Source organism: Nymphaea colorata, chromosome 9 (assembly GCF_008831285.2).
Source record: "Nymphaea colorata isolate Beijing-Zhang1983 chromosome 9, ASM883128v2, whole genome shotgun sequence".
Lineage (NCBI taxonomy): Eukaryota > Viridiplantae > Streptophyta > Magnoliopsida > Nymphaeales > Nymphaeaceae > Nymphaea > Nymphaea colorata.
Window position 1 is genome coordinate 1,562,038 of NC_045146.1, and position 10,600 is coordinate 1,572,637.

General features: G+C 36.2%; 1 protein-coding gene across 1 annotated transcript; it reads right to left on the reverse strand.

Moving 5' to 3' along the window:
• Nucleotides 1-450: 450 nt before the first annotated feature.
• On the reverse strand, nt 451-7,318 carry LOC116261122 (uncharacterized). Its single transcript, XM_031639744.2, has 3 exons — nt 7,030-7,318; nt 1,936-2,915; nt 451-1,138 (listed from the first exon to the last, which is right to left on the reverse strand). The coding sequence occupies exons 2-3, from the start codon at nt 2,901-2,903 to the stop codon at nt 661-663; spliced, it is 1,446 nt and encodes a 481-aa protein (XP_031495604.1). The 5' UTR covers nt 2,904-2,915; nt 7,030-7,318; the 3' UTR covers nt 451-660.
• Between the last annotated feature and the right edge of the window lie 3,282 nt (nt 7,319-10,600).

The following is a 10,600-nucleotide window of genomic DNA, read 5'->3' on the forward strand; positions in this document are numbered from 1 at the left end:
TCAGTGTGGGTGTGCACGCGGCTTCAGTGCAGCAACTAACAATTAGTTTTCTCTTTAATTGAATCATTCATAGAATGTTATTTGGGGACTTCTATAATCTATATTATTATTATTATTATTATTATTATTATTATTATTATTATTATTATTATACACACACACATGCATGCCCCCTTGCTGCACCTCCATCCTGCACCTGCGTGATGCAGTTCATAAATATAAAACATACCTGGTACATGACCATTCTCAAGTTTGAACACCCAACAACATAGCTCCTGTGTTCTGATAAAATGTGAGCAACATGCATGACAAAAAACAAACCAATCTTCTGTGCAAAAAAAAAACACCAAAGAATCTCTGATAATTAATATAGTGATACATTTTAAAAGTATACGATTATCGCAGACAGTAATATTCAGCATTGAAACCACAATATGATGGAAGGAGAGCAAAGGAAACCCTATCAGCACATTTTTTTATATACACTTACGTAGTCACATGGGTATAGATCTAGAATATACAGAATTCCATACCATAAGATTAAATCCTGTACATAACATGGAAAAGTCTTACAAATACATACACAGGAAAGCTATAGACATGCACAATCTTGACAGCGACGCACTGGAGGTCGCATAAATCAGAACATTGGAGTTGAATCTAGAAAGTGGGCAGCAACCATCCCAAGGTCCAGCCCAGGAACAGCCCAGCACCAGCCAGACTCAACCCGACCGCAACTGCAAAGGCAAACTTACCAAAATCATGCTTCTGAATGCTTTCCCGCTTCCTCTTCTTGTTCCCTAAACCCCTATGCTGTTCGCCTAGTGCTGACAACCAAGGGAAGAGCACAGACAGCTGTTCCCATGGCACGACAACATTGTCCTTGCATTTGAGCTGAAGGTAAATATTCTCGAGTTGCAAGAGCCTGAACCATTGCTTATACGCAAAGAGATGTGCTGCTTGCTTGAAGAAAAGCTTTATAATATGTTCTTTTTCTGAATGTGCTCGTTGAGCTGCATTTTCTGCCTCCCTTGCACGTGTTTGGGAATGGCAAAGGGCTTCTAATAGCTGCACCTTGCTTGCATCCATATCATAGCTGCATCTGCTCCCACATGATTCCCTGTTGCTGCCACTGGAGCTGCAGCACGGGTCAGAAACTGGGTTACATGTCAAAAGCACAAACATCTCAAAAATAGATGTGAAATGAAGGCCAAGTTGATATGGGCTTAGTGCCAGACTTTTAACAAGTACGTGCAAGCTAGACAGTAAAGGAAATCAAATATACCACCAGAAAATCATAGCATTAAAAATGTGCGCTGATGCCAATTTTTTTTTTTTTTTAAAAAAAGGAACTACGTAAAGAATACCAAGTTACACCTCACCTAATGCTATAGTTGGTAAACTTGTCTCGGCTTTTTTGGCCAGTTTGCTTTCAAGGGTTATCAAGACAAATGAAACAACGCACATGATAGAACTCAACTATCTATATTGGAATCAAAAGTTTGGTATTGAAAGTTTGTTCTGTAAGAAATTGGTAGTTCAAACTTCATAGTGATATTAATAGAATGTAGATTAAGTGATCAACTCAGAACTGCTTGCCACCTTGCCAAAACAGCTCTTGATGCAGTCAACAAACCAATGGTACTGGATAAAGATATCTTAGACTATGAAACAATCAAAACATCAGGCCTACCACTTACTGAGTGCTTAACGTTGTATCATTATAGCACCTGTTTTTTACACCAGATTTTGACCACTTTATATGCCCTTTCTCAGTCAACTATAGACATGAAATACATCAGGAAACGTTGGAAGATTGAATTTCAGCATCAAAAGTATAAGCAGAATGATAATGCTAGTGCGTTTGACTTTAGTATCAGAAAGCAGAAACACTTCTGGTTCTAGAATTATAAACAAAAGCAACTACTTCATTACCTGAAAAATTTCTGTGAACAATGGGATGAAGTCTCTTCTTCAGAAGATGGCTGCTCAGACATGGCCGCCTTTCCAGAAGAACATCTTGGCTGAGAATATCCTACAGGATTCAATAAAGCTGCAGAGAGTTTATCACCAAATAATGGTGGATTCAGATCCTCGTCGTACAGACCCTCAAGAGTGTCCACATTTTTCCTTGAATAGGCATTTTGAGGTCGTGGAAGATCACAGTTTTCTATACGTCGGGATGAGCTTTGTGCAACCAGTGATGCCAATTCATCCTTATCGGTAATCCGCCACCACGGGCCTGCTTTTTCATTCAACCAAGGCATTGAAATATCACCGGAGCCCTTTTGTGCTTGGTCCATTATCAACTGGTCAAACTGCTTTCGATCCATCAACATTTTCTCAGCTAATTCTGCCTTAAGATGATCGTTACCAAATGTTTCATGCTTAACTGATTGAACCACATTTGCTGCCTTAAGTTCTTGTGTTCTTGGCTCGGGTGCATGCTTGAAACATGCGGTTGAAAACCTGCCACACATGTCCACATCAGGACTGATGATGTTATCAGAATCAACACGACCTTCCTTACTGGTGAAAGTTGCTTCTTCATTAAATACAGAAGACGCCTTCACATCTCCAGATGCCATACTGTCAAGCTCAGCCTCCAAGGCTTTCAGCTGTTCAAAGATGATTTCCTTTTGGTTCCCAAAATTGGGTTGCAACTGAAGCCACCACTTCGTGTCTGGTGAGAGGCTAAAATTGGCAGGGTTCCAATTGAGTGGTACAAAGTGACCACCAGTTTGGTCTACCCCATTCCCTGCATCCCCCTGACATTGGTCAGGTTGCAATTTTGAAGATGATGACTGACAGCAGGCTAGCTTAGGAGCTCTCTTGGCATCTTCCTGGACAAAGCAACGGTTTGCAGTACGTTGCCAAGCAGCCCTTGCTTCAGCTGCTGCCATCACACCTACATTCTGCATTTCATGTGAATATCAAACACAAGTAGAAATACAACAGACCCAAGTCTAAATAATACCAAAGAAGAAACAATATATATACAAGGGCAGTCTAAAGAATGACAAAGACGAAAGAATATATACAAAGGCAATCTACTGTAATAATAAAGGCGCAAAGATATTCAGAGTTGGCTAACAATAAGCATCGAGAAATTATTCCATCATTGTCATATCTGTTCTGGTCTTACAGTAATTTTCCTAACAATATATCCTCTCCCCCACATATGTAAGTCTATCCAGAGCTACAGCTTTGAATACCCTCTCCTCTACATGTGGTGATCAATCTCATTATCATATCCAAAATTGATCAGAGCAGTATCTCTCTTGAAATAGACACATTTCCTGTGAAAAAGACTGGTCAAACCTTAGGCTGTTGTTTGCAATTTTCTTGAAAATTTACTGCAAGGATAAGACTTACATGTCCAGCTTCATAGTGCCAACTCTTGTATCATATGATCCCAAAAAGTGGCCAAGTTTGAACAGAGGTTCAAACTTCCAAACAATTAATTGAGAAAACCCCTATGCACATAAAGGTTTCCATTGGATTTGGATAAAAACACAGCAGATTCCTAGGTCTCAACAATCTCAGACATGTATATGCAGCCAAATTGTGAAAAATTCAGCCAAAATATTTTTCTGGTACCATCCATGTTTATCTATACTAAGAAACATTTATATTTTATACCAACAACTTTTTAGACAGACTCCACAAGTAAAAAGACTGCCCAGAACCGGAGGGTAGGCAAATTCTCCACGGTAAGACCTCAAAAACATAAATTGCATGGATTCTCACATGGGATAGAAAATAAGCTAAGTTACATAGGCATTGCTATCGGTTCCAGTACAGGTACAGCAATTTTAGAAAACGTGACTACCAGGATACGGTGAGATTAATATATATATATATATATATATATATATATATATATATATAATTCAAGCATTTCATTTCAAAGGAAAAAGGATTTAATGTGTAGCCCACAAAAATTCGTTCATTTTGTTAAAAAAAAAAAAACTGAAGTGTTTTGGATCAGTCTGACCAAGACCTATAATCTAAAGCATACCATGATGTGTTCCTGACTCGTGTTGCAGTGCCAACAAAGTGTTTTGGATCAGTCTGACCAAGACCTATAATCTAAAGCATACCATGATGTGTTCCTGACTCGTGTTGCAGTGCCAACAAAAGTACGGGAACCAATCTGCCATATCCATGTGACTTAGCAAATAAGGTGGCATATCATCCATATCCTGAGTTATGGGAGTCCAATGCTGGATAGACTTCTAGAACTTGTTTGATAGAGCTATGACTGCATGCTATCAAAAGTAGTAGCGGCAGCTTAGGTAGTAGATTGAGCCTAAAGCCTAAGTGGGGGCACATGAAGCAGTCCCCTAAAACTCAACAATTGGCAATGACATAGAGCACGTAAAATTCTCTTATTTCCTTAAAAACAACTGATAAATCTCTTGTTGCACTTTTTAAAACCTAAAAGTCTAAACCAAACATACAAGTTATAGAGAAAAGGAATAAACTTCTCAGAGTAATCACAGCTTCCATCTTAATGTTGTTCGTCTTAAAACTGCCTCCAATAATAATTCTAATAAATAAGAAAATTTATTAGAAAGAATAATACATCATATTCATATGCAAAGCAGTTAAAAAACCTAAAACAACATACAAATTACAATATATCCAAAGTACAATTGAATATGAACTATAAGCATCACATACATACATAAACATATACAAAATTTATACTTCAAATGCAAAATCACATACAACATCAAAAAGAATGAGGCAAAACATTGCATAAATAAAGAAGAAGAAGGTGGAAAAGAAAACCACTTCAGATGACAGAAGGAGAAAAAAAATCTTCATTCTTAAAAAAACTGACTAGCAAACATCAACATTTTCAAGAAGCAAGTAAACTAGGAAAAGCCAGTCTATGCAATCAACCAAACTTGCAGGAATCATGCCTTTGACAACAGATGCGACATGAAGTAGACTCTCATTATTTGCAGCTGGTTTTCAAACTCCAATAGTATAATTAATTAAAACCACCGCTTTTTCTTGGATGCAGTGATTCAGCAATGCTTTTTAAAAGTTTATATTACAATGTATCAGAACAGATGCAATGTGTTACTCTTGGATCTTTAAGCGTCCTCATTCTTTTGGCTCATTTTAAGCACCATTAGTATTTCAAGTCCATAACTGCACTTTGAGATAGATCATAAGTGTGGCTCTGGCATCATTGATCTCGCCCTGAATTTCTTCATTACCAGAACTAAGTTGCCATGTTGATAGCTTAGCTTTATGGAACCAGCAGGTTAGGTGTTTGCAAAATATTCAAATTTGAAAATTCAGAAACAGTGAGAGTTTGAGATAAGTTTTTCTTAGTACTTGAGTAGCTTACTCTTTCACCATTAGTATTATCCTCCTTATAGTTTTGGCCTCAAATCACCCTTTTCTCTAGTAGTTCCATTGCTTGATAAGTGACATGAAATATGATTTCAAAGACCCAAACTGACGTTCATTAGAACTGGAGTTATAAGTATTTCTTGACTGTTAATGGCATTTTTTGAATTTGGACTTGCTTAACTATTCTTTTTTCTCCATGTGATATCCATCCAATATAATCAAACAACCCTGCTGAGTCCAGATACTGGCACTTGTTTGGTCGCTTGAATGCAATGCGAATCTCCGGTAAGCTATGATACAACACAAGAAACACTCGTTTTCTTTCAACCAACACTAGGAAATCAAATAAAGCAACAAGCACTGGATTACAAGTGGATACCTCGGTCCTCGACAATACAGCAATTATATCACAAATCCCTAGTGTATGGATGCGAACTAGCAAGAGTCCTCCTGATGTGGAGGATACAAAACCTGAAGGCCTAACAGCTAGAATACCAAGATATCTTGGCCATCATAGCCCCTCAATTACAGAACTCACAGCATAAATCACTCATACCCCTGGGAGTCCAGACTTGGAATGCAGTAAATTCCAGTGAACATTTGAATTTATTTTTTAACAATTTTTCGCACTAGATTTAGTAATAACACCCATATAATCTCTGCAAGATCATGATAGTTTGTATTCTAAGTACAGTTAACATTTATTTTCCATATATCAAACATGTTATCCTTTTTTTCTTTCCGTTTCTCGATTGTGGTCATACAAAGAACAGAATACCAAACATTTGATGCATTATTTGTTTCTTCTGCATAAACTAAATGAACATATTGTTCTTGATAGGTTTTTTTCCCATAATGCCCCGTTCCTCTCAAACAGAAGATTCAAAACGTTTTAACAGCTAGTGGAACTGAGGATCATGTTTGTTTTTGTTAGAAATATGGATTAAAGAGACAAACAAAACATCCCATACCAGTCTCTACTAACTATCCATCATTCTCACGGATGCCATCATCAGATCTGCCTTTCGCAAAACACAATTCATTCAACATATGTGAAAATTATAACCAGTTATAATTGCTTCATTTCCCTTCAACAAAAGCCGGGAAAGAAAGTGAGACTTGATAGGGAACAATTCCGTTCCAATGTGCTTTGTGGAATTGACAACTAATGATGACTTTCTTCTCCCTTTGCATTCATCTCATCCAATAAAACGCCAGATCTCCATCCAATCAACAAGAATTATCGTTAGTTTTAGCTTCAGACATAACCCACATCTTCGTTTTTACTTTCTTTGATTTGTTCTCTAAAATTTACTTGCTCCAGTTCACCGCTATTGTTCCCCTCCCAAGACATAGAAAACAAAATAGCAATCACGGTATCAAGCATAAGCCAAGATTTTGTTTTTCAAAATCAAATTTTGCCCATCTGTGGGCACCCATCCACCAGATCAAAGCAAAAGCACCACAGAAAGGCCATTTATTAGTAGAAGTCATGCTCTTGAGCACAAACACAAGAACATACTGCAAATAATAAAAGAAAATCCAAAACCGAAAGAGGGATCTCCGTCCACAAGAAGACGGTAACCGGTGCAAGCAAAAAAAAAATGGGAGCGATTGAAGTAAATTTTGACGGATCTGACGTTCCCAAACACTCACCCTCAATGGTTGTTGTCGAGCCTCAGTTTCTTGGTGCAGAGAGAGAGAGAGGTTGACAAATTCCTGAGCTTTTGGTAACAGAGCCACAAGATACTTTCAGAATCAGGAGTCGAAGGCAAAATCTGTGCTTCCCCAGACGGAAGAAGCAACGAGAGAGGAAGAGACGGACGACTTGGTTTTTCCTCCTTTAATCAAAAAAGGAAATAATTTGAAGACGGGACAAACGAATTATAAAAATATCTACCTCTATACCATCAATCTATTTAATCCTTAGATTCCATTTTTTTTCTCTCACTTGATCGTCTGTCAGCGTTAAACTGTCAATCCATTTAATCCATAAATTCATTGTTTCCTTCTCTTTGTTCTTATGTCACCGTTTTAGAGAGAGAGAGAGAGAGAGAGAGAGAGAGAGAGAGGACTTTATTTTCCTACTTCCTTGGGAACTAATATGGTTGCCCTTTTCATTTTTGTTTGGATCCTTTGGAATGCAATTGCTTATTTGAGAAAATAATAAATAATTAAACTTTGTAAAAAAAAATTGTATGTGCCTACTAGCCGTTGATTCCGTCAATATGGCACAAATGCGTCTACTTATTTAATTTAATTTTAAAAAAAAAACTAATATGCATTAAAATGTATCCCTCTACCCTACAAGCGATGGGAAGATCTTGATCTGAATTGACTCTGGACAATTATTTTTCCTTTTTCATGAAACCTGAATTTTATTCTAGTTCTTAATCTAAATTGACTTGGTCAATTATTTTTCTTTTTTGAATAACCTGAATTCTATTCCAGACCTTATGTCACATCATAATCATATATTCCAATTCTTCCAAAGCTTGGTCTGAACCCAGGGAGTTTGTAACATGAAACTCGTGAACGAGACTCAAAACTACCTTTTCAATCTCAATGTATAAGTAGCTTAGGTCAACAATTTATATATATATATATATATATATAACAATTACAAGAGTCAATATGTAAATTGTATTTTTTTTAATTTTGCGCTTCAATTAAAAGATGTGGCGTTCTCATGATTCTAAATGATCAAAATGGTATAAGATAAAGCACTGAATGAATGAATTGAGAAGCGACCTCAACCAAATCATTGATCCTATCTCAATCATTTATTCCGTTTAATTTCACATAAATTAGAAAGCAAAGTGAAAATGGCATATAACTTTTCCATAGTCATCAACAGCCATTAAAAAGACAAAGAAAGCAATGCATGAATCCAGCTAGCAGGGGAAAAAACTGAATGGTCTTTTAATATATTAGTTGTTTGATGCTTTTTTTGAATTTTTTTTAACCAGTTAAACACAGGAATTCATGCAGAATTGATTTCAGATTCCCTCGGATCTGAGTTGAGCTTCAGACTTGTATCTTAGAGACGATTGAAAGTCAAATAAAAGCCTTGAAGCCAATTAGCTAATTCAATGATAGACCCAGAAAATTAGCTCAATGCTACAAATATATGTAAAAATATTTAATTATTTTGAAGAAAAAAAAACAAAAAAAGAATGCAATATTTTTTTGAAAAAATAAAATAGTTGAAGTATTTTGCAAAAATCTCTTAAAAGGGAAAAACCCTTCCTTTGTATGAGGGCTTATTCGTTTCTGACTTTACATGTCATTCGATGTCACCGTCATACTTTTGCATTGAATCGATGAACCAAACTTTGTTGGAAACCGCCAAAGATCTACCAGCAAGAGCTTTGGAGCTGGCGAGGCCGGTCGTTGGAGTCATGAACTCACTGCATCAATGAATGAAAATTAATCACTGAAACTAAAAAGTCGAAGAAACATAATTTCTGAAATAAAAATTTTAATCAGCAAAAATCTTCTACCATATGATTCGAACAAATAGATCAAGAATGTCTCATAATATATTATTTAAATATTTATTTATTTATTTATTTTCTTATTTATTACTGAAGAAATTCAGCAAAGAAGAGAAAAAAAAAAAAAGACAAACATGATGTCCAAGCAGCAGCTTTATACGTGTTAAAATGTGGGACGGCGAACTGCATACGTGTTTCTGTTTGGCACCTCATCCTTGAAGGTGAAATAAATTACAATTTCCGTCACATCAAAACATGAACATGCGGTGTACCGTGACGAAAAAGGGGTTGGGTTTTGAATGTCAGTAGTCGCTGTCGTACCTTGATGGGTATTGTAAACAATGGTAAATGTGATGAATGTAATAGTAAGTTCGCTCAAGTTTCAAAGAGGCTTTTTCATCTTTGATCTTAGAAAAAATCCCGTTCACCCTAGGGCTGGAACTTATTCAAGTAAAAACATTATAAAAAAAAAAATCATTTGCAAACCAACTTTTAATCATAAATTTAATATATGTTTAAAGTTTATTTCTACACTTTTTAGGTGTATGACAAAAGTTCGTTGCGATTCAGAGAAAAGATAAAGCTTTCACTCAACCTTTTATCCTTTTTAAGATATACCTTAAGGTTTACTTTTGGTGTTTTAGAATGTCGTTCTTATTGTGCGTTAAACTTGCACATTAGTGACCCTCTTTTTATAACACCAAAAATTAACATTAGTGACCCTCTTTTTATAACAAAGAATTACTCTCAGAGATTTGAGAGGAATACCAACTTCTTTTCTGTCTGTTATGTCAAACCTCAATATTAGTTTACATCAAAAAGGTTTACATCTCAAAATATGCAAAGCTAATTGCCTAAGCTACATCTAACAAATGGTGAAGTATAATAATAATAATAATAATAATAATAATAATTTAAGCATATTTTTATGTATATAGATTCATTTGCCTCAAAATGTATAGTGCAACCAGGTGGCAAGGTAGCTAATGCTCAAGGTGTTCATGGTTCAAACCTTATGGCCGTTGTTGCACTTTAGTGTGTTATTCCTCTATGCTACAAACAGTGGCAACTATTGCATCGGAATTGAAGGATGTACTGTAGGTTCCCATTAGTCACACAAAAAAAATTCAGAACCTTAAAAACACAATGTATGACTTTAGGGTTTTTATGCGAAGGATGTTTCCCATTAAACATTAAAAATATATATATATACTGATTCATTAAGTGGAACATTTTATAAATATCCCTTTCCAGCCACTACTCTCTTTCTCTCTCTCTCTCCCTCCTCCCACCCCCTCTCTCTTTAGGATGAAAGGATGAGCCAACTCAATACTGTAAAGGATCCACTACAGCTGCCCAACATCCTTAACATGCCTACCAAACAACTTGCAATACGTTCAATCATTGGAGCAAATTGATCCTGGAAACAATACAAACCCATCTCGCCACCAATAGTTGAGAAATGAAAGTGACGCGACAAAAACGATGAGCCAGCGAAATACCGGAAAGCATCCACTACAGCCGTGCAACATTCTTACAATGGCCATCAAACAACTTGCGGTAAGTTCAATCATTGGTGCAAAATGGATCCTTAAAACAATCCAAACCCATCTCTATTGACATCAGAAGAGCTCAAGTTAAGAAAAGAAAAAAAAGAGGTTTAACTTAAGTTCTTAACCACCTTCTTTATGCTTTATTCCAGCAGCAAACTGTAAAATATACTAGCATGA

Excerpts from the sequence above, each read along its gene's own strand:
- LOC116261122 (XM_031639744.2), bottom strand. The coding sequence starts at position 2,903 with ATGGCAGCAGCTGAAGCAAGGGCTGCTTGGCAACGTACTGCAAACCGT. Across the intron at positions 1,139-1,935 it reads TGTTCACAGAAATTTTTCAG|CTCCAGTGGCAGCAACAGGG; the intron begins GTAATGAAGTAG and ends CCCGTGCTGCAG.